Below are 24873 nucleotides of genomic sequence, written 5' to 3'. Positions count from 1 at the left end.
TGAAAATTTACAAATTTATTTTATTTATACATAATATCTTGACATTCCGTATGTAAAATTATAGGGGTGGAAATACTTATGTAACCAGATTTATTTAGACACCATCCTGTGACAAAGCTTGTGTGGTGCCTTGCAAGTCATCTGTCACATTGTCCATACTCCACCTCAATTATTATATTTTATTTTATTTATTTATTTTATTTATTTATTTATTTATTTATTTATTATTTATTTTTTTCAATAATCACAATTATACAGATATTAGAATATATATTCAGGTTAATTTACATGATGGATTTTCCAGCATTGGGCATGTATAAATTGACCACATTAAAAAAAAAAATAAATAAAAATAAGGCATGAGGCTCTATTGTGTATGCCATATCGTGCAATTCTCATTCCTTGGCCAGTTCTTCAAGTAATGACATCTGAGATTTTAGTTCTTCCATCTTGAGACCTGTTGAGTAAAAAGTGTTTTACAGACAAGATTAAAAGTAAGGGGTTCTGATGCTTATTTAGTTGAGAAACCAAAAGGCCAATGAACAAGTTTGATTACTCAAAAAGGTCAGGCATAGAAAAAAAATCCATGATCTCAGAGCAAGATTCCATATCTTGGTTTACTTGTCTAAGCTGCTTTCATGGATAATGTAATAGTTTTCTATGACTCAAAAAATATCAAATTATGCATTTAAGGCTTAAGAAGGCAGAACACACCTGCCAAAATAATAATTACTCCCAGTGAAGTCTCAAGCATTGCACTGGTTTTCAACTGGATGCTATGAACTTTCCAAAGACCCAGCTGTGACCTCACTGAATCTTTACTTTTGTGTCTTACAACACAAGGGGGCAGTCACAGCCTGGCATCTAAAGAAAACTTTCTTCTTTCACACAATTCTACACACACCTAATACACACACACACTATGGAAATTTCCACCATATCACACACAATATCAATGTGTTATTGGTTTGTGTTGTGACTTGTATATAAATTATAGTCATATTAAGGGATAATTAAGGTTAATCTAGTACAAACTAAGTATTAGTTATTAAAGTAAATAAAATAGGAAGTACAAGTGAAGAGATTGCATTTCTTTTGTTTTCTGATGTGGCAAGGAGGCAAGGAGGCAGTGAGTCCCCCTGCTTGGCTCAGTAGTCGCCCATCAGGCATCATGAGCACAACAGTCCTACTAAGATGCATTCTCACTACTCTACCAGTTTCCTTTAGTTAAATTCACTAAGTTAACAAAATCTTAGAGGTTGGAACAATTGGATATCTTAAGAAAGCTCCTGTCTTAGTTACAAAGAAATAGCCAGCCACTGGCTTGGAACACCAGTGACCATCACTCATCCTTGTCTGTCCACATAACTCCCACGTGGTCTACAGCTACGTTATCATTTCTTTATCATTATATTTAGTGATACTTTCTATGTTTATGTGTTAGCCGGGAGGCAATAGGGTGAGTGAAACCATCTAATACAGTAGGGCACATGACAATGCATGGTCATTATAATATAAAACTCCAATAATGCACTGAAATCTTAATAAATATTCAATCAGAATAACAAACCAAAACTAGCATAATGAACTCACCACTCATGCGAACACTAGAATTTGAATAAGTATTTAATTAGAATAACAAACCAAACTGGCAAGACGATCTCGCCATTCATGTAAGAACTAAAACTTTAATAAAAATTTAACCGGAATAACAAACTAAAACTTGCAAGACTAACTCACCAGCTGTGCAAGCCACTGCTCACCTATCTGCCATCTGTCCCTTCCTCTCTTTTTTTTTTCCCTTCTCCCTTTCTTCATCTTGTCTCAAACCTCCCTTTCTGTCACCTCCCCTCCCCCTTATATGTGACAGAAAAGGAACAAGGGAGTGAAACCTTGCTCTCTCTCTCCCTCTCATTCATTTTATGTCATTTTCACTTCTCACTCTTTCTCACTCTCACATACATAATTCCATTTTCATTCTTAATCAGTCTCACTCTATTTAGCAATCCTTAGCCTTGTTCTTATTTTCAGAGAGAGAGAGAGAGAGAGAGAGAGAGAGAGAGAGAGAGAGAGAGAGAGAGAGAGAGAGAGAGAGAGAGAGAGAGAGAGAGAGAGAGAGAGAGAGAGAGAGAGAGAGAGAGAGAGAGAGAGAGAGAGAGAGAGAGAGAGAGAGAGAGAGCCCTCCTACTTATGAGGGATTTACTGTATGTACATATACTCGTGACACTGACAGGAGGTAAATGTGACCTATACTTGTCAAAGCAGCGCAAAACTTGGGGGTGGTAATGCGTGAAACTCAGGATGATAAAAATTTAGGACTAAGCATGAAACTTGGGAGGATACTGTATGTATTTGTTGTGTTATCTCAAATGTAGTAGTGCATATGTGCTGATTTTGATGTATTTTTTTTAAATTGTAGAATTTTTTCATATTACTTTCTGGTTCTCTGGAACCAATTATTTTTTCCCATAGGTTCTTTGGTCACCACAATGCACATTTCCCATAATGAATGCTACACTGGAATGAATCACGTTCATTGTTGCGTACCCTACTGTAGTCCCCACACACACCCACACACACACCCTCCTACACAAGTCTCAAAGTCCCTGTCTGGGAAGAAGACCACAAAATTTAATGTCTCCAGGTCAGACTGCTCTTCTGATAACGACCCAAAATATCTTGACACCCTTGTCAACTTTTTCTTCATTAACTTCTGCAACATTTGCAGCCTTATATCTAATGAAACTTACTAAGTTTTATCTTTTCCTCACTGAAACACATATGTCTGAGGCAACTACCAACAGCCCCTTTTCTGTTCCTTCCTACTTTCTCTATCCTCATTTTCAGTCCAAAGCTGGATATTACATCTATGTGGTTAAAAACCAAACTTACCTTCATGCCTATGCTCTTGAATCTTCTGAGTCTTCTACCATCTGGCTATGACTGCATAGTCACTCTCAAACTAAATTTATCTGTGCTGTACACCTCTCACCTAACTCATCTAACTAAACTAAAATTTTTTTACTATTTAGGTAATCTCCAAAGTGAAGCACATCTTGACTATCTCCCTTTTTGTGGAGATCTTCATTCTTGGAGACTTCAGTGTTCACCACCAGCTTTGGCTTTCCTTTCCCTTCACTGACCACCCTGGTGAACTAGCCTTTATAACTTTATTATCCTCCATGACCTAGAGTAACTGGTGCAACACCCTACTCGTATTCCTGACCATCTTGGAGATATGCCCAACATTCTTGATCTTTTCCTTACCACTAATCCTTCTGCTTCTGCTGTCACTGTATACTCTTTGTTGGGCTACTCCAATTACAATCTGATATCTGAACCTTGCCCTATCACTTCAATTCCTTCTCAGGATCCCCAAAAATGGAGATAACTATGGGATTTTGCCTCTGTTAATTGGGGTTATCTGAGAAGATATTATTCTGATTTTCAATGGAATGATTACTACTTCCATGTCTGACACCGATCTCTGTGTGCTGAGCATATAACAGATGTGATAAGTGTTTGTCATGAAATGGTACATTCCTTACTCTTTCTCTTGCCCTAAATCTTTCAAACCTTGGTTAAACTCAGCCAGTTCTCATGCTATGCATGATAGAGAGAAGGTCAACAAACAGTACTTTCATCATCTTAATCTCATGCAATTTATATTCCTGCTGGAATTATATGCCAAGTCTGTTCTCCAACTAGCCAGAAAACTCCTTAAATAGAAAATGTCAAAATCTTTATTGATCTAATTCCCCTTGTGACTTAAGGCACCTTACCAAAAATATCTCTAGTAACTTTGCTTCTTCTTGTTTCCCTCCTTTATTTCAACTTGATGACACCATTGCCATTTTATCTATCTCTAAAGCTGAACTCTTGCTCAAACCTTTGCTAAAATCTCCACCTTGGATACTTCAGAACTTGTTCCTTCCACTCCTCCACCCTCCAATTATTTCATGTTACCTATTAAAATCCTTTGCAGTGGTGTTTTCCATGTCCTCTCTGGACTTAACCCTTAGAGGGCTTATGAACCTGATGGGGTTCCTCCTATTGTTTGCCGGAACTGTGCCTTTGTGCATGCATCCTGCCTAGTCAAACTTTTCCAACTCTGTCTATCAACATCTACCCTTTCTCCTTGCTGGAAGTTTGCCTACATTCAGCCTGATCCTAAAAAGGGTGATCACTCTTATCCCTCAAACTACCATCTATTGCTCTAATTTCCTGTTTCTTTAAGGGTTTTTAATATATTCTTTATCCTTAACAGGAAGATTCTTAAACATCTATCATTTCACAACTTTATATCTGATCAACAGTATGAGTTCCATCATGGCTGCTCTACCAGTGATCTTCTGGCTTTACTTACTGAGTCTTTGTTATCCTCTTTTAGGGATTTTGGTGAATCTTTTACTGTTGCCTTACATATATCAAAAGCATCTGGTAGAGTCTAGCACAAAGCTTTATTCTCCAACCCTCCTGTGGCTTCTATTCTTCTCTATGTAACTATATCAAGTTTCCTTTCTGACCATTCTATTGCTGCTGTGAGAGCAGGGTCACCAGTGAGGGATCAAACTAAATGGTTCCCAGAGTTAGGCTGCCAGTATGGGTCAATGGTGTTACTCACCAGGGGGGCCACCTTTTGAGGTCATCCTGTGTTGGATGGTTAGGTGTCTGGGCTGGGATGCATCATGGGGGGAGGTCTTAGTTCCATTGTGGACAAACTTTCAAATCATGAGGAGCCACTTTTTAAAACTAGTGGCCTCCATGGGGACGAGGTACCTCGTTCGCGGCGGCCAGCGCTCACAACCCTCATAGTCCCAGTAGATGGTTTCCCTTGGCCCCTGGAGTCTTTTTTCATTTTTATAATAGCCTCATGGGTAAACATAAAAATTCATCTGGTCCTTGAGGGGTGGTCAACCAGGCCCTCAAGATGTCACCCCCTGGTCATAATGGTGATGTGCTTATACTCCCTCTGCTGTTGCTTCCCATTGTGGAAGACCCCTTGAGTCAGTTGTTGATTCCTGTCTTGACACTCTTATAATCATCAATGTCTATGCCTCCATGTCATATCATGCTGTCCACTCAGTTTTCAAGCCTTTTGGAACAGTTCTCCATATTCATCTGAAATACAACAGTGATTGTCTTTCTAATTGGTGCTATATGACATTTACATCTGATGCTGCTGCTGCCAAAGCTGCTCTTGAGGCAATAAATTCTCTGCATCTTGGAGACAACAACTCAGTTGCTGAGATCATTCAGTCAAGCAATGTAGCTGACAATGAGAATGACTATTGACAATTCCTAATGTCTTTGATGATGCTAAGGAACATTCTCCTAATGCTCGCCATCCACCTACACTTTACTGGTTTGTAGCATATTATAGGGAAAGTTGAGGTAACTTTATTCATGCTGCCAAGTGTCTAGAAAGAGAGATAGGAATCCTCCCTACAAATAACATCAAGAAATATCACAAAGGTGTCTTGATCAGAGCTAAAGATTTAACGCCCTTCCGATGAGATCTTTGAATCCATAAAACTATACCGAACATTCAGTCACTGCAAAGGACACATTTACAACCAGGACGTGTATGAATTCTCAGAAGATGATATCCTTCAGTTATGTTCTGATAATGTTCAACAAGTGGCCAAAATTAAAAGAAATAGTGACATGATTATGCTCACTTTCTATGGTTCTTTTCTTCCTGACTGTGTTAAGATTGGTCCTCTTTCTCTCAGTACAGGCTTTTATCAATTGTCCTTTACAGTGCTACTTTTTTCTTTTTTTTATGTAGGAGTGGCTCTGGCCAAGGGCAACAAAAATCCAATAAAAAAAAAAGCCCACTGAGATGCCAGTCGCAGAAAAAGGTCCAAAGCAGTACTCAAAAATTGAAGTATAAGTGTCTTGAAACCTCCCTCTTAAAGGAATTCAAGTCATAGGAAGGTGGAAATAAAGAAGCAGGCAGAGAGTTCCAGAGTTTACCAGAGAAGGGGATGAATGACTGAGAATACTGGTTAACTCTTGCATTAGAGGTGGACAGAATAGGGGTGAGAGAAAGAAGAGTATCTTGTGCAGCAAGGCCGTGGGAGAAGGGGAGGCATGCAGTTAGCAAGATCAGAGGAGCAGTTAGCATAAAAATAGCACCAGATGCAACATTGCAGCGATAAGAAAGAGGCTGAAGACAGAGGAGTTGATGAGACGAAAAGCTTTTGATTCCACCCTGTCTAGAAGAACAATATGAGAGGAACCCTCCCAGACATGTGAAGCATACTCCATACATGGACGGATAAGGCCCTTGTACAGAGTTAGTAGCTGGGGGGGGGGGTGAGAAAAACTGGCAGAGACATCTCAGAATAACTAACTTCATAGAAGCTGTTTTAGCTAGAGATGAGATGTGAAATTTCCAGTTCAGAATATAAGTAAAGAAAACACTGAGGATGTTCATTGTAGAGGAGGGGGACAGTTGAGTGTCATTAAAGAAGAGGGGATAGTTGTCTGGAAGGTTGTGTCGAACTGACAGATGGAGGAATTGAATTTTTGAGGTAATGAACAATACCAAGTTTACTCTGCCCAATCAGAAATTTTAGAAAGGTCAGAAGTCAGGCATTCTGTGGCTTCCCTGCGTGAAATGTTTACTTCCTGAAGGTTGGACATCTATGAAAAGACATGGGAAAGTGCAGAGTGGTATCATCAGCATGGGAGTGGTTTAAAAGATCATTGATGAATAATAAGAAGAGAATAGGTGATAGGACAGAATCCTGAGGAACACCACTTTTAGTAGATTTAGGAGAAGAACAGTGACTGTCTACCACAGCAGCAATAGAACGGTCATAAAGGAAACTTGAGATGAAGTTACAGAGAGAAGGATAGAAGCTGTAGGAGGATAGTTTGGAAATCAAAGCTTTGTGCCAGACTTTATCAAAAGCTTTTGATATATCCAAGGCAAAAGCAAAAGTTTCACCAAAATCTCTAAACCAGAATTACCAAGACTCAGTAAGGAAAGCCAAAAGATCATCAGTAGAGCAGCTTTGACGGAACCCATACTGGCGATCAGATAGAAGGTTGTGAAGTGATAGATGTTTAAGAATCTTCCTGTTGAGGATAGATTAAAAAACTTTAGATAGGTAGGAAATTAAAGCAATAGGACAGTAGTTTGAGGGATTAGAACGGTCACCCTTTTTAGGAACAGGCTGAATGTAGGCAAACTTCCAGCAAGAAGGAAAGGTAGATGTTGACAGACAGAGCTGAAAGAGTTTGACTTGGGAAGGTGCAAGCACGGAGGCACAGTTTCGGAGAACAAAAGGAGGGACCCCATCAGGGACATAAGCCTTCCAAGGGTTTAGGCCAGCGAGGGCATGGAAAACATCATTGCGAAGAATTTTAATAGGTGGCATGAAGTAGTCAAAGGGTGGAGGAGAGGGGGGAACAAGCCCAGAATCGTCCAAGGCTGAGTTTTTAGCAAAGGTTTGAGTGAAGAGTTCAGCTTTAGAAATAGATGTGATAGCAGTGGTGCCATCTGGCTAAAATAAAGGAAGGAAAGAAGAAGCAAAGTTATTGTAGATATTTTTGGCTAGATGCCAGAAGTCACGAGGGGAGTTAGATCTTGAAAGGTTTTGACACTTTCTGTTAATGAAAGAGTTTTTGGCTAGTTGGAGGACAGACTTGGTATGGTTCCGGGCAGAAATATAAAGTGTATGAGATTCTGGTGATGGAAGGCTTAAGTACCTTTTGTGGGCCACCTCTCTATCATGTATAGCATGAGAACAAGCTGTGTTAAACCAAGGTTTGGAAGGTTTAGGTCTAGAAAAAGAGTGAGGAATGTATGCCTCCATGCCAGACATTATCACCTCTGTTATGCGCTCAGCACACAAAGACAGGTCTCTGACACAGAAGCAGTAGTCATTTCAAGGAAAATCAGCAAAATACCTCCTCAGGTCCCCCCAACTAGCAGAGGCAAAACGCCAGAGGCACCTTCGCTTACGGGGATCCTGAGGAGGGATTGAAGCGATAGGACAAGATACAGAGATGAGATTATGATTGGAGGAGCCCAACAGAGAAGAAAGGGTAACAGCACAAGCAGAAGGATTAGAGGTCAGGAAAAGGTCAAGAATGTTGGGCGTATCTCCAAGATGGTCAGGAATACGAGTAGGGTGTTGCACCAATTGCTCTAGGTTGTGGAGGATAGCAAAGTTGAAGGCTAGTTCACCAGGATGGTCAGTGAAGGGAGAGGAAAGCCAAAGCTGGTGGTGAACATTGAAGTCTCCAAGAATGGAGATCTCTGCAAAAGGGAAGAGATTCAGAATGTGCTCCACTTTGGAAGTTAAGTAGTCAAAGAATTTCTTATAGTCAGAGGAGTTAGGTGAAAGGTATACAGCACAGATAAATTTAGTTTGAGACTGACTGTAGTTGTAGCCAGATGGTGGAAAACTCGGAAGATTCAAGAGCGTGGGCACAAGAGCAGGTTAAGTCATTGCGCACATAAACGCAACATCCAGCTTTGGATCGAAAATGAGGATAGAGAAAGTAGGAGGGAACAGAAAAGGGGCTACTGTCAGTTGCCTCTGACACCTGAGTTTCAGTGAGGAAAAGAAGATGAGGTTTAGAAGAGGAGAGGTGGTGTTCTACAGACTGAAAATTAGATCTTAGACCGCGAATGTTGCAGAAGTTAATGAAGAAAAAGTTGAGGGGGGTGTCAAGACACTTAAGGTCGTCGACAGAAAGGCAGTTCGACCTGAGGACATTTATGGTCCCCTCCCCAGATGGGGACTCCAAGGCTGGTGTAGGAGTCACAATAATCATTTTGAAATTTTTGAGTGAAGGGTGTGTGTGTTATTAGGTGCTTGTAGTTTTGTGTGGAGGAAGAGAGTTGTCTTTATCTATCCTGTCTACTCTTATGCTGATGATATCACCCTGCACTTTTCCACATCTTCTCATAGCGTCCAACCCTTCAGGAAGTAAACAGTTCACACAGGGAAGCCACAGAATGCCTGATTTCTGATCTTTCTAAAATTCCTGATTGTGGCAGAGCAAACTTAGTATTGTTAAATGCCTCAAACACTCAATTCTTCCATCTATCAACTTGACACAACCTTCCAGATATTTATCCTCTCTTCTTCAATGACACTCAATTGTTCCCATCTTCTACACTGAATATTCTCAGTCTGTCCTTTACTTATAATCTAAAGTGGAAAGTTCACATCTCTTCTCTAGCTAAAACAGCTCCCATGAAGTAAGATGTTCTGAGTTGTCTCTACCAATTTTTCTCACCCCCCATCTCAGCAGCTAACTCTGTACAGAGACCGTATCCATCCACAGATAGAGTATGCTTCACATGTTTGAAGGAGTTCCATTCATACTGCGATTATAAACACAGTGGAATTAAAAAGCTTTTCGTCTTACCAACTCCTCTCCTCTAACTGACTGTCGTCAGCCTCTTTCTCATTGCCACAATGTTGCATCTCTTGCTATCTTCTACCACTATTTTTACACTAACTGCTCTTCTGATCTTGCTAACTGCATGCCTCCCCTCCTTCCACAGCCTTACTGCATGAGATTTTCTTCTTTCATCCCTATTTTGTCCACCTCTCTAATGCAAGAGTTAACCATATTCTCAATCATTCATCCCTTTCTCAGGTAAACTCTGGAACTTCCTGACTGCTTCTGTATTCCCTTCTTCCTATGACTTGGACTCTTTCAAGAGGGAGGCTTCAAGGCACTTATCCTGTTTTTTTTTACCATTCTATCTGACATCTGTATGGGAAGTGGCAATAAGTGGGCCTGTTTTTGTTCATAATAACTCCATCTATCCACTCAACACAACCTTTCAGATAACTGTCCCCTCTTCTTCAGTGACACTCAACTGTCCCTCTCTTCTACAATGAATATCCTCAGTCTATCATTTACTAATAATCTAACTGGAAACTTCACATCTCATCTCTAGCTAGAACAGCTTCTATAATGTTAGGCATTTGAGTCATCTCTACCAGTTTTTGCATGGCTTATTCAATGACTTTCAATTTGAAGATGGAAGAACAACTCTGTATGTCTTCTGATATACTTGGCAATGCACACAGGTCATGAGATGTTGCCACCCCAGTGTCTGTGACACATGACTCTTTCAGGCCTGTGGCCAGATCAGATCCCAGGTCAGATCATTGCCCTGGTCACTCAGTCACCATGGAAAGTTCTCAAGCTTCCCACTTCCATGCTCTGCACAGGTAAGAAAAGGAAGTTATTTACAATGTAAACAGATATTTTATGGAAGAGAGGACCAATAGAGGATCTTTACTGCTGCCTTCAGAAGCACTTGCTTAGACAGAAAAAAACTGTCACCATCATTACAGTGAAAATGATTTACTCTAAAATCAACAAAGCCAAAAGAACCAACTTTCTGTTAACCAAATAAAAAGGATTCCTGGTGCTCCTGTTATAGATTTTGATGACTTTGAGAAGAGTGTGTTGAGAAGAACCATCTTGGACTTCTATGCAAGGAAAGAAATCCCCACTTTATACAAGATAAAGGATGAACTAATAGAAAAAAATATTACAGTAAAATCCCTCTCATCCGGCATTCGAGTATCCAGCAGCTTCAAGTATCCGGCACATTTTTCCCCAAGCCTTAAAATCAATAAAAAATCAATGTGTACTCATAAAATCGATTAAAATTCCCGTGCGAGGCATACTTTGTCCCCTCGCCACCAGAGTGCACTGCTTCGCGCCATCCGCGGCCCACTGCACTGTGTTTACTCAGTGACTCAGTCCCACGTGTGCACTGTTTATCGCCTGACACCTTCATCATGCCTAAAGTTGTAGAAAAGAGAAAGCGTGTTGTGCTTACACTTAAGCAGCTGATCAAATCAGCTGCTGATTAAGATCAGCTGATCTTTGTTATGGTAAGATGCGTGAGTGTAGGGTGGTGATTGTGGACATAATTTCACTTCTATTCAAGTATCCGGCATGTCGGCGGTCCCGTTGATGCCAGATAAGAGGGATTTTACTGTAACTGGTTGCATCAAAACCCTTCACAAGGTGCTGCTACAAATAGGGAAAATGGATAGAGAGAGAGAGAGAGAGAGAGAGAGAGAGAGAGAGAGAGAGAGAGAGAGAGAGAGAGAGAGAGAGAGAGAGAGAGAGAGAGAGAGAGAGAGAGAGAGAGAGAGAGAGAGAGAGAGAGAGAGAGAGAGAGAGAGAGAGAGAGAGAGAGAGAGAGAGAGAGAGAGAGAGAGAGAGAGAGAGAGAGAGAGAGAGGAGGGAGTGGGGGGAGTTCTTGATGGGTTAAGGAGTAGGATGAGGCCCAGAGAATGAGGTGGCAACACTGGGGATAAGTATAGCCAATGTGCCAAATAGCAAGTTTGTCTAGAAGGACTATAGCATCTTCAACTTCGATCACATTCACATTCTTTATAAACTTTTTGCTCACCTTCTCAACATAGCCATACGATCTCAGTGTATTCCTTTTTTACCCACTCCACTATTTGCACTGTTTACATAAGCATTCATACCACATCTCTCACACACACTCATTGCTCTCTTCCTCCAGTCTTGTCACTCAAAATGTCCTTCTCAGGTCCCTCATTCCCACAGCATGCACTTTTGATTGTTGTGTCCTATTCCATGTTTAGGCTTCTGATCTGTATGTCAGTATTGGCAGAAAAAAAAAATTCTTTTGATCTGTCTTTATATCTGTAGGAAGAGATTTAAGGAACAGTACCTTCTTATAACACTGACATACAGTGAAACCTCAGCTTTCAAACTTCATTCATTCCTAAATTTCATTCAAAATCTGAAATGTTCACAAACCAAAATTATTTTCCCCATAGGAATCAAAGTAAAATATATTAATCTGTTCCCAGACACCAGATGATTGCTTTTTAAAATTTTTTTCAATAGTACTTTGTGCATAAAATCATACAGGGAAGTCCCATTATATAAGCATTTAGAAACTGAAGATACAAGATAAGTAAATTAGGGACTGTTTTTATTATATGAATGCAGAAATCCGATCATACAAGAATCAGTTTGGGGCAAGTAAAATGATGAAGGCCAGGTGGGAGACTTCTAGCTCAGTCATCACAACAAACACAGTTTCCACCATTCTATCTCAAGCCTCAGAGAGAGTGGGAACTGCAGAGCTGGGAAGTGACAACACAGTGTGTAGCCACTCCCAAACACTTAACACATCAGTTATGTGGTACAGATGGGTGTTAGGCTTATTTTATATGTTCATTTACAACCAAATAAAGAAGAGCTATAAATAAGGAACACAAAAAAAGAACAGTACAGCACAAATGTGCACTGAGCAAGGGCTGCAGCGTGATCACACACTGTGATCATGTGTATTTACCTAGTTGTGGTTTACGGGAGGGGAGTAATCTCATAGTATACCGTCTCTATATCTATCCAGTTTGGTCTTAAAAGCATGGACAGTTACAGCATTGACAGCATCTTCAATGAGTTCATTCCATTTGTTTCACACTTCTGTTAGGAAAACTATACTTTTTGATGTCTCTTCTATAGTTAACTTTCCTCAACTTCTTACTGTGTCCCCTTGTATTCTGTGAGTCTAAATTTATAAAACATTCTTTCTCCACATTTTCCATACCATTTATCATTCTTCAGATGTTTATTAAATCCCCTCTCTCTCCTATTTTCAAGGGTAGGAATTTCCAACATTCTTAATCTCTCTTTATAGGTTGACTTACTCAACTCCAGAACCATCTTAGTGCCTGCTCTTTGTTCTCTTTCTAATTTTATAATATTCCTCTTTATGGGAAGAGACCACACCTCATAGTAAGAGTAAATAGTGGGAAAAATGTTCAAATCAGTGGTTAGACCCGCATTGTTATGTGGTGCGGAGACGTGGCCAATAAAGAAAGCGTAGGAAAATAAGTTGGAAGTTGCTGAGATGAGAATGTTAAGGTGAATGCTTGGGGTGACAAGGAGGGATAAAGTGAGAAACAATTTTATAAGAGGAACAGCCAAAGTAATGTAGGTGACAAAGAAAGTAAAGAAAGGAGAATGCGATGGTTCGGTCATATCAAAAGGCAAGAAGAAGGGTATGTCGGCAGAAGGATATTGGATATGGAAGTGGAGGGAAGAAGACGACGTGGCAGACCTAAGAAAAGGTGGAAGGATCGCATTGGAGAGGACCTGAGGGAGAGAGGATTGAGTGGAGAGGAGGTTGGGGACAGAGCCTTGTGGAGAAGACTAGTGAGGAACAGCGACCCCATATGAACATGGGAGCAGCTGCACAAGAAGATAGGAGACCACACCACTGCTGCATATTCCAATCTTGGTCTTATCATGGAAATCAACAACTTTTTTATCATTCTTTCAGCTAAATATGCAAATGCCATTCTTATTCTTTTTAACAAATTCATCATCTCTCCAGTAATTTTATCAATGTGTCTGTCCAGAGTCAAATTTTCAGTAACTGTTACTCCCAAATCCATCTCTTTTGATTTCTGTAAATGTTTGGTAACCAAGGTTCCAATGTACTGATCTCTGAATGTTATGGTATTTAGTAAACACTTACCAACTGATTGAATAACACTCCTCCTCTGCTCTTCATTCAGTTTTGCAAGCAGACTGGAGTAACTTTGGAGGGTATCTGCCACCTGTGCCTGGACATCTTCCATGTCTTCAGAGAAATAGATAGTTCCAATTGAAGATCTCTAGCAATTCAAAAGAAACTGATTTTACTTTTCTGCATTCTAGCTTTGTGTTAACAGATTATGTCATTGATTTTAATTATTACTGTAACACATCAAACATATCAAACACTGCTTTGGATAATTGTAATTTCAAATAGGCACTATTAATCATAAGTGATATAGGATAGTAAGTGATTTGTTTCCAGTCCTTACAAGCTAATCAGGTATTATGTTGTGTAATGTCACTATTCTTTTGTGACCTGTGAATCATATTCATTGCTCAAGATAGTAGTTAATAGACTTGGTTATTTGTAGCTCAATATTACATAAGAAAAACATTAATACATTTCACTTCCCTTCCCTCATACCTGCACTGCCTGCTTAATTATTGGACATACTTTTTGCTTCTGAGTTCAGTTACTATCTGTGTTTGAATAGTTATTAAAGTACTTTCAGTGAAGATGTGCTACATAAGTAAACAGAGTAATGTGTGACCATCACTTATTGGCCAATTTTTCAATGCATATGAATGTCTCTCTCTTACCCAATTCCCTCTTCTTACATAAGAGCTTAATAAAAGGGCCCCTTTTTACCGAACATCTAAACATAAGGGTTCCTCATAAACACCTAAATATAAAGACCCTTTCTTACATAAACTACACATAAGGATGAATTTTTATTTAATCCCCAAACATAAAGACCTCTCTTGATAACTTTCTCCTCCATTCCTTATATATGACCATACCTCTCTATTGAACCTCCTCTCTATTGAACCATTGCACATTTAAGACTGGTCTTCAGCACTTCATCAGCATCTCAATCCTTTTCTGGACTTTCATTTTAAACTCAATTTAGTGTTACAAACTCTTCAGCTCCCTCATCTATCCTTTGGTTCATCTCTGCTTCCACACTTATATATCAAGTCTTCCACTTGTTCCATTCTGCCATTCAAAATTGTATCAGCACCTATACCTCTCTCCCTACAGTACATCCTTGTTCTCTGCTAGATTCACTTTAATTTCACATTTGACATGTGTACAAAAAAAAAAGAGGGCAAGGTACAAATGCTATGTCAGAAAAGTATTACTGAATTAAAAAAGAAATATTCTAGAGGTGGAGCAAGGACTGAACACAAGACAAGTTCAGTTCAAGGTTAAAAAATTTTTGTGTTGTGCTTCTTGTTGAAAAATTTATAAAGTAGAATGAAAAGAATTTTAAGCCCTTTACTTACACTTAATTTTAAAAGTACCAGCGCAGGATTTGTATGATATATTTTGGACAAGTCTGATGTTTACTGAAATATTAATGTCTGATGTGCCATATGTTGGTAGGTCCAATGTCAGTAGGTTCCATGTAAAAACTATCACAGCAATCCTCATGACATATGTACAATGCCAGTAGCTACTTGCTGCTGCAGCCACTGTTCTGCTGTACTGCATTGGATACCAAACTGCTCTCACTGGGAACTGAACCCATGCCAAGGTTGTTATAGTGTCATGCAGTAGAATGCAAATGCACAAACCAAAGCAGAATTGGCTATGAAGTGCCTTATAGTTCAGTTGACTAAGTTTTGTCCTTCCAGCCTGTCATATCCAGATATGAACCTTGGTCATGTCCACCTCCCTTATTTTTAATAGATTAATTTCTCAATATTTTTCAATGAAGGATGTAATTTACATCCAGCCATTAAAATAGTGGCATGCTCTTCTCACATATTACCATTCATGTCATGAGCATGAATGTCTAAGGACTGCACTGCAGTACACCATTAAATCTTGATACTTACTGCATCATTCATTAATTCCATTGCCTCAGAAAACTGTTCAGAAATAATATCCACTGCTTTCTTCACATCAATACTGGACATTTGTGTTCCACTATGGCTAGAGGTGTTCCGAAGGGTGGCGAAGGCTGGAGTGTGGCCCCAGGAACACCTGCCAGCAGTGGCATATAGCCCTCCCCTGCTGGCTGCATGGCACTGCTGATTGGTGGCTGTTGAGTTTTTCACATGAGAGCTGAAATCATGTAAATGTTTAAAAAAAGACACTTGATTACTATTTTTTTATTATTCAAGGTAATATTATAGTTAAGTCTATCAGTCCAACGTGTTTTCTCTATATAGAGTATGTTGAGAAGAACTGTGGCATAGAAATTTGAAAATTATGCAATTTTGTGAATGAATGGACTAGATCACTGATACAAGATAATCTGACAAACAAGGAGAACTGGAGAAATGATGCATAATTATGACTACTTCACAATTCACTAACTAGAGTAATAAGAAATGTCAGGGAAGAAAAGTCCAAGGGGAGTGAGTGAAAGGGAAACCAGCCTGCACAACTTTGTCCCTTTATGACTTACTCTTTTCAGAGCCAACATAAATTACCCAAACTTGAAAGGTGATCTTAAACACTGTTAAAAAGTTGTGCAGCTCTGCATTCTCTGATGTTTTCATAAATCAAGACCTAACTCTCAAACAACGTAAACTGATCAAAGAATGAGCTACAGCAAATGCTATAAATCTACCCTAATGTACATCAGAGTTAGTCCCCAGCCATACTTACAATGCAGTACAATAACACTTTTCAGATTGGAGAAAGATTAGGCCTTGCACCAAGAGCCAAAACATGTCAGTCAGACTAAAGATTTATGTGATAAATTTCTCCCCTATGAATCCTTTTAGTTCTACCTTACTTGTACAAAACAACAACACTCTAAATGAACAACAACTGCCCTCTCAACCACCACCTGAAGCTCCAAAAAACTAACTGATGCCTCAGCCCAGCCAAATTCTACAGTTCTTCTAAATTTTGCTTTTAGAAAATTTAAATAACTTTAGTAATAAGATTTTCAATGCACACAATTTCTGTCTAGAACATGATGTTTGCATTTTAGCTGTCAAAAAAATATATCTGCAGCCAGGCATCTCTGATGCAGTTGTGAACTTTCCTTGTTATACTGTATTAAGGAACAATTTTATTTCTGTAAAACCCAAACATGGTGTCTGCATGTATATAAAGGACATGATCAATGCAGTCAAGTAATTCCCCCTTCAGGTATCTAATACTCTGTCAGTCTTTTTACCAAATAATAATCTTTATGCACTAGTTATTCATAGACTTTCATCAAACTCACAGGAGGACAACAATAATCTTATTAAGTCCATACATGATTTTAGTTTAGGAAAAGAGCTTATAATTTTGGAGGACTTCAATCTCCCATCTATTTCATGGGATTCACACACACACCAGATCAAAATATTACAAACTTGAATGCTCTCTTTTATAATCTTTTTATCTCTCTAGGATTAAATCAACATGTACTTTAACCTACATTTATTTTCTCAGGAAACACATTAGACCTAGTTCTTATACCAGATAATGATAGGGTTAGTGACATAAAGATATTCCCACCTTTTCCTCACTATGGACACACACTGGTATACCTCCACCTTCCACCTTCCTACGACTTGAATTCCTTCAAGAGGGAGGTTTCAAGACACTTATCCACCAATTTTTTGACCACTGCTTTGACCCTTTTATGGGACTGGCATTTCAGTGGGCATTTTTTTTATTAAATTTTTGTTGCCCTTGGCCAGTATCCTTCCTACATAAAAAAAAAAAAAAAAAAAAAAATGTGTGTTTCAATAATTCCAACATCAAATGTATGAGCTCATCATGATCGGTTAGACTGGGCCCATGATAACTACCACTCTATAAATGCATTACTTCAAATTTATGACTGGGATTTTCAGCTTTCTCAGCTCTCACCAAATGAAATGACACATCATGTCATCCTAACTCTAAAACAACTAACAGGCCTTTACGTACCTGTCAGACTATCTCCAAAAAAAAACACACCACCATGGTGTCATAAATCTAACTCCTGGCAAGAATATATATATATATATATATATATATATATATATATATATATATATATATATATATATATATATATATATATATATATATATATATATATATATATATATATATATATATATATATATATATATATATATATATATATATATATATATATAAAATAGACAAGAGTATGGCTGAAGAGTAGATATCGCCCTATTAAAGCTGCACACCTTTCATGAAGCAAATACCTGACAAAGGACAGTTACCATCACTGCTCAATGTAATTAAGAAATGTACCTATCAAGTCAACACAAAACTAAACCTAAACTGTTTCATTTTTATATTAGGCACAAAAAGACTGCAAGACACCCTGTTGATCCTCTTGAAATAGGTGGTGCATTCACTGATAACATTACCTTGATGAGAAATAAATTTGTAGTTTTTGGCTCTGTATTTGTACAAGATGAAACCAACAATCCAAGTCCCCACCAGTAGGGATCCAGTAATATCTCCCTTGTAGACTTCCCTGTTGCTACTGTAGAGAAACTGCTCAGGTTACTCATTTCAGACAGAGCCATGGGTCCTGATATGTTACACCCACTGCTATTAAAGTAATGTTTAGCAAATATGTCATACACCCTCTATCTCATATTTAAACAATCATTAAATAATGGCATTGTACCTAACCTATTGAAACTCCCACATCACACCAGTCTTTAAAAAAGGCTCCTGCTCTGATCCCCTTAATTACCAGCCAATTAGCCTAACTCCAATACCCTGTAAAACCCTAGAAATCATAATTACAAAGATATTATACAGCTTTCTTGAACAACTTATTTTCAATAAAAATCAATTTGGCTTCTGTGCCCATAGGTCTGTGTCTGACCAACTATTACTAACCTGTGATAAAGTCACATGATGGTATGACTCTGGCCTTACTCTTGATTTAATTCTATTTGACTTTGTTAAGGCATCTGACAAAGTCCATCATCCTACTCTTATAAATAAACTTATTTCATTTGAAATATCTGGTAATCTACTGTCATGGATTAGAAGTTTTCTTATCAGTAGAACTATGAGCGTCACAATCAAAGGTTCCTCTAGTACATGATGGTATGACTCTGGCCTTACTCTTGATTTAATTCTATTTGACTTTGTTAAGGCATCTGACAAAGTCCATCATCCTACTCTTATAAATAAACTTATTTCATTTGAAATATCTGGTAATCTACTGTCATGGATTAGAAGTTTTCTTATCAGTAGAACTATGAGCGTCACAATCAAAGGTTCCTCTAGTAAAGTTCTTCCAGTCATAAATGGTGTACTATAGGGCTCCATCATGGATCCACTCCTTTTCGTTTTATTCATAAATTACACAAAATCCCAGCTAACCAGTGATTATATGATGTTCGCAGATTGTCCATCATAAAACCTCATCATTTCAAAATGCTTCTCATGAATTATAAATTAATATTAATACTGTTGCTGCATCATGAGGTCTTACTTTTGCTCCACATAGATGTGTTTATCTAAGATTTAAGCGAGGTTCTCATGAACCAAACAATATAATATGTACTATCTTGATGAGACTACTAAACTGTGTCACTTGACTCACAGACCTTGGAGAGCTAGTAGACACTAGACTAAGATTTCATGCCCTTATAGCCAATATTGCACATAAAGCAGGTGGTGTTGCTACAAATCTCTTAAGGTCCACAACCTTATCATATTCTATCATTCATGATGTCATTATTTATATCAGATATTAGACCAATATTAGACTTTTCCTCTCCTGTCTGGAATAATGGCTTCATTGGGAATTTAGTGTTGTTTGAATCAGTTCAATGCTGCTGGACCAAGCAAATAACTAAACATGCTCAATCTTGTAAATCAAGAAAGACTTTCTAACCTAAATCTTTTTTTCAGTCAAGAGAAGACTCATCAGAGCATATATCATCTGGTGTTACAAGTTTTTTTCATGGGTTATCCTCCATTAAGCCAAATGACATTCATACTAGACACTGGTCATGACACCAGAGGCCACATATTTAAAATATATTTTGTTCCACATATGGAAAATGAAACCCACAGAAGGTTTTTCTCTTGTAGAGTCATCTCTAGCTGGAACCTGCTACCCTCACAAGTTGTGGATGCTCCTTCCTTAGCTCAGTTCAAAACCTTGCTCAATAATACCCTTCATGATGAACTTGTCGCTCCCCAATTTATTTTATAACAATAATTATACTGTAATTATTCACAATATGTCATTTTATTGGTGTTTTAACCAATACACCGTACATATCTATAGTCCTTCACAGGGTCTACATCTCACTGTTTGGAGCATTTCTAACCCTATATTACCATCAGAAATTAATAAGTTTATCTTATGGGAGGATCCAGGGGAGTAAAGCCCCAAATTAGATTACAAAATGTTAGGTTTGATTAGTTTACCTTATGGTAGGGTCAGGGGGGTCAAAGATCCCCCCCCCAAGTTAGGAGGTTACGAAATGATAGGTTAGGTTAGTTTACCTTGTGGGGGGTGTCCATTATGAGGGAGAGGAATCAAGCAGAGAGTATTGGTTGAAACTGCAAATTTACCCAATATATATATATATATATATATATATATATATATATATATATATATATATATATATATATATATATATATATATATATATATATATAATGGAACCTCAGTTATCGAACTTAGATCATTCCTCCGTTCAATGCCGTTGAGAATCTGAAATGTTTGAAACCTGAAACTATTTCCACGTAGGAATCAATGTAAAATAGATTGATCCATTCTCAAACACCAGTCCATGTCTTAGTGGGTAATGACCAATGCTCCCACTGTTAAGATGGCCAACCAACAGCATCAGCTTAGAAACTTTTTTATCCAAAAGGAATGTATTGAATGAATTTAGTGACACAGAACTCATCAAAAGATATTGTTTAGACCATGCAGGCATTCTCTTTGTCACCAATCAAATGAGGGAAGCCTTACAGAGTGACACAAAGAGGAGCAACCCACTCACTGCTAAAATGAAGGTTATCATAATATTTAGACATCTTTCTGCTAGGAAAAGCTACTGGGAAAATGCAGTTGTGCAGTAGTGATGGCATTGTGGATCACAGAGAGAGCCACAGGAGGCTCAAGATTACTCCTGAGTGCTGAACCTTGTTTGTTTATATCGAGGTTCTTCAACGGGATCACATTTAACTGATTTCAAAGATTAAAATACTGTTTTACCCTCTGTGTCTCTCCTCCAAATATATAAAAACAGAGGAAATATTTATAGAAACTATAACAATAGTAATATAAATGGCAGCTTTTGCTATGTCTTGTAGTATTTGAAATCAAGTAACTTTGTTCGAAAACCGAATTACAGTACGGCAACCAAAGCAATTACATACTAAAATTTTTGTTTGAAAATCGAATTGTTCAGAAAGGGAGACATTTGATAACCAAAGTTCCACTGTATGTATATGTATATGTATGTATGTATGTGTGTGTGTGTGTGTGTGTGTGTGTGTGTGTGTGTGTGTGTGTGTGTGTGTGTGTGTGTATATATATATATATATATATATATATATATATATATATATATATATATATATATATATATATATATATATATATATATATATATATATATGGTATTATTGCAGTTTCAACTAATAAAGTGTACATAACTATAGTCCTTCACAGGGTCTACATCTCACTGGAGCATTTCTAGTCCTATTTTACCCTATTGGAAATTAATAATAACTTCAGATGAGAATTTAGAAGGCTTAAATCAATTGTAGCTTCAATCCACCTCCAGTCATCTCTTGAAGGATACTGAGTGTGTTCATATGTTTGTTATCAATGGTGCACATGCTTGATGGCGATGTGATGAACAACGTGTTAAGACCTATGATGACGTGGGGTTACCTGCTGTGAATCGGGTCACATGGTAATTTGTTGGCCAATCACATATAAACATGTATGTTTAGAGGAGGAAGGAGAACCCAGATGCCTGAATTGCATCAGTTAGACCATGGTTACAGAAGAGAGATATGCTGGCTGTGAATATATGAACTGGCAGTTTAATACCAGTTCCCTCAACTTCTTCTTAAGGTATTTTTTTTTGTTAAGTAATTACTGTTGATATGTAGTGATGACTGACAGAATGTAGGAGGTTACAAAATGTTACGTTACATTAGTTTACCTTATGTGGGGTGCGGGCAGTTTGGAGGTTAGGTTAGGTAATGTTGGGTTATGTTAGGTTAGGTAATGTTGGATATGATTATGTTAGGTTAGTGACCCTAGGGCCGGGGGTTCAAGGAAGGGTGAAGGTTGGTTACATTAAGTTAGGATAGCATAGAAATTTCCCGTTTTTTAAATATGAAGTTTATTATCCTTAGACCTCTTTTTTCAGGAATGTCAAAAATGCCTCATTTTGGCTTTCCCTGACCCAAAAAACTGCAATCCCACCAGGCCCCTATGCTTGTTGGCTATAGTGAAGGAGTTAAAGAAAATGGGAGTATTGGTTGAAAATGCGGTAAATTTGCAGTTTCACCCAATATCACCAATCTCTACCTGCACCCCCCAACCCCTCCAGCAAGCTTGGAGGCCTGTGGGGAACTGGGGTTTTTTTTTGGGGGGAGGGCACATACGAGTGATATATAGACTTTGAAAATGTAGGGAAATTTACCTAGAAGTCAAGGAAATTTCCTAAATGTAGTAAACTAAAAACCTATTATAACCAGGGGATTGTGCCCCCCTTGAACCCTCACCATTAGTATATTCAAACATTACCAGAAAACTAAGGTAACCTAAAATCATCATGGCGACTCCTACACCAGCCTCGGAGTCCCCATCTGGGGAGGTGACCATAAATGTCCCCAGGTCGGGCTGCCTTTTTGTCGACGACCCTAAGAGTCTTGACACCCCCCTCAACTTTTTCTTCATTAACTTCTGCAGCATTCACAGTCTAAGATCTAATTTTCAATCTGTAGAACACCACCTCTCCTCTTCTAAACCTCATCTTCTTTTCCTCACTGAAACTCAGGTGTCTGAGGCAACTGACAGTAGCCCCTTTTCTGTTCCCTCCTACTTTCTCTATCCTCATTTTCGATCCAAAGCTGGATGATGCATTTATGTGCCCAATAACTTAACCTGCTCTCGTGCCCACGCTCTTGAATCTAAAGAAGAAATTCTTTAACTACTTAACTTCCGAAGTGGAGCACATTCTGACCCTCTTCCTTTTTGCTGAGATCTCCATTCTTGGAGACTTCAATGTTCACCACCAGCTTTGGCTTTCCTCTCCCTTCACTGACCATCCTGGTGAACTAGCCTACAATTTTGCTATCCTCCATGACCTAGAACAATTGGTGAAACACCCTACTTGTATTCCTGACCGTCTTGAAGATACGCCCAACATTCTTGACCTTTTCTTGACCTCTAATCCTTCTGCGTATGCTGTCACCCTTTCTTCTCCCTTGGGCTCCTCCGATTACAATCTCATATCTGTATTTTGTCCTATCGCTCCAATCCCTCCTCAGGATCCCCCTAAGTGAAGGTGCCTCTGGTGTTTTGCCTCTGCTAGTTGGGGGACCTGAGGAGGTATTTTGCTGTTTTTCTTGGAATGACTACTGCTTCCGTGTCAGAGACCCGTCTTTGTGTGCTGAGCGCATAACAGAGGTGATAGTGTCTGGCAAGGAGGCGTACATTCCTCACTATTTTTCTTGAACTAAACCCTCCAAACCTTGGTTCAACACAGCTTGTTCTCATGCTAAACATGATAGAGAGGTGGCCCACAAAAGATACTTAAGCCTTCCATCACCAGAATCTCATGCACTTTATATTTCTGCCTGGAACCATGCCAAGTCTGTTCTGCAACTAGCCAAAAACTCCTTCATTAACAGAAAATGTCAAAACCTTTCAAGATCTAACTCCCCTCATGATTTCTGGCATCTAGCCAAAAATATCTCCAATAACTTTGCTTCTTTTTCTTTCCCTCTTCTATTTTAACCAGATGGCACCACTGCTATCACATCTATTTCTAAAGCTGAAATCTTTGCTCAAACCTTTGCTAAAAACTCTACCTTGGACGATTCTGGGCTTGTTCCTCCCTCTCCTCCACCCTCTGACTACTTCATGCCACCTATTAAAATTCTTCGCAATGATGTTTTCCATGCCCTCGCTGGCCTAAACCCTCGGAAGACTTATGGACCTGATGGGGTCCCTCCTATTGTTCTCCGAAACTGTGCCTCTGTGCTTGCACCTTGCCTAGTCAAACTCTTTCAGCTCTGTCTGTCAACATCTACCTTTCCTTCTTGCTGGAAATTTGCCTACATTCAACCTGTTCCTAAAAAGGGTGACCGTTCTAATCCCTCAAACTACCGTCCTATTGCTTTAATTTCCTGCCTATCTAAAGTTTTTTTAATCTATCCTCAACAGGAAGATTCTTAAACATCTATCACTTCACAACCTTCTATCTGATCGCCAGTATAGGTTCCATCAAGGCTGCTCCACTGGTGATCTTCTGGCTTTCCTTACTGAGTCTTGGTCATCCTCTTTTAGAGATTTTGGTGAAACTTTTGCTGTTGCCTTGGACATATCAAAAGCTTTTGATAGAGTCTGGCACAAAGCTTTGATTTCCAAACTACCCTCCTACGGTTTCAATCCTTCTCTCTGTAACTTCATCTCAAGTTTCCTTTCTGACCGTTCTATTGCTGCTGTGGTAGACGGTCACTGTTCTTCTCCTAAATCTATTGACAGTGGTGTTCCATAGGGTTCTGTCCTGTCACCCACTCTCTTCTTATTATTCATTAATGATCTTCTAAACCAAACTTCTTGTCCTATCCATTCCTACGCTGATGATACCACCCTGCACTTTTCCACATCTTTTCATAGACATCCAACCCTTCAGGAGGTAAATATTTCATGCAGGGAAGCCACAGAATGCTTGACTTCTGATCTTTCTAAAATTTCTGATTGGGGCAGAGCAAACTTGGTATTGTTCAATGTCTCAAAAACTCAATTCCTTCATCTATCAACTTGACACAACCTTCCAGACAACTATCCCCTCTTCTTCAATGACACTCAACTGTCCCCCTCTTCTACATTGAACATCCTCAGTCTGTCCTTTACTTATAATCTGAACTGGAAACTTCACATCTCATCTCTGACTAAAACAGCTTCTATGACGCTATTTTCATGCTAACTGCTCTTCTGATCTTGCTAACTGCATGCCTCCCTTCCTCCCACGGCCTCGCTGCACAAGACTTTCTTCTTTCTCTCACCCCTGTTCTGTCCACATCTCTAACGCAAGAGTTAACCAGTATTCTCAATCATTCATCCCTTT

The 24873-nt window shown here is 38.8% G+C and overlaps 1 protein-coding gene across 2 annotated transcripts in view; it reads right to left on the bottom strand.

The window, feature by feature from the left end:
- Nucleotides 1-24873, bottom strand: part of LOC135101290 (uncharacterized) — a 26551-nt gene continuing 1678 nt past the window's right edge. For both annotated transcript variants that reach the window (XM_064004995.1, XM_064004996.1), the window contains exons 2-4: nt 15436-15664; nt 13532-13670; nt 1-457 (exon numbers count right to left, since the gene is read on the bottom strand). In XM_064004995.1, the coding sequence (XP_063861065.1) occupies nt 396-457; nt 13532-13670; nt 15436-15664 (430 nt within the window). In that variant the 3' untranslated portion in view covers nt 1-395. The remainder of the gene's footprint in view (nt 458-13531; nt 13671-15435; nt 15665-24873) is intronic.

This window comes from Scylla paramamosain, chromosome 6 (assembly GCF_035594125.1).
Source record: "Scylla paramamosain isolate STU-SP2022 chromosome 6, ASM3559412v1, whole genome shotgun sequence".
Lineage (NCBI taxonomy): Eukaryota > Metazoa > Arthropoda > Malacostraca > Decapoda > Portunidae > Scylla > Scylla paramamosain.
Note: the sequence above shows the minus strand (reverse complement) of the source record. Positions and strands in the feature narration are given on the sequence as shown.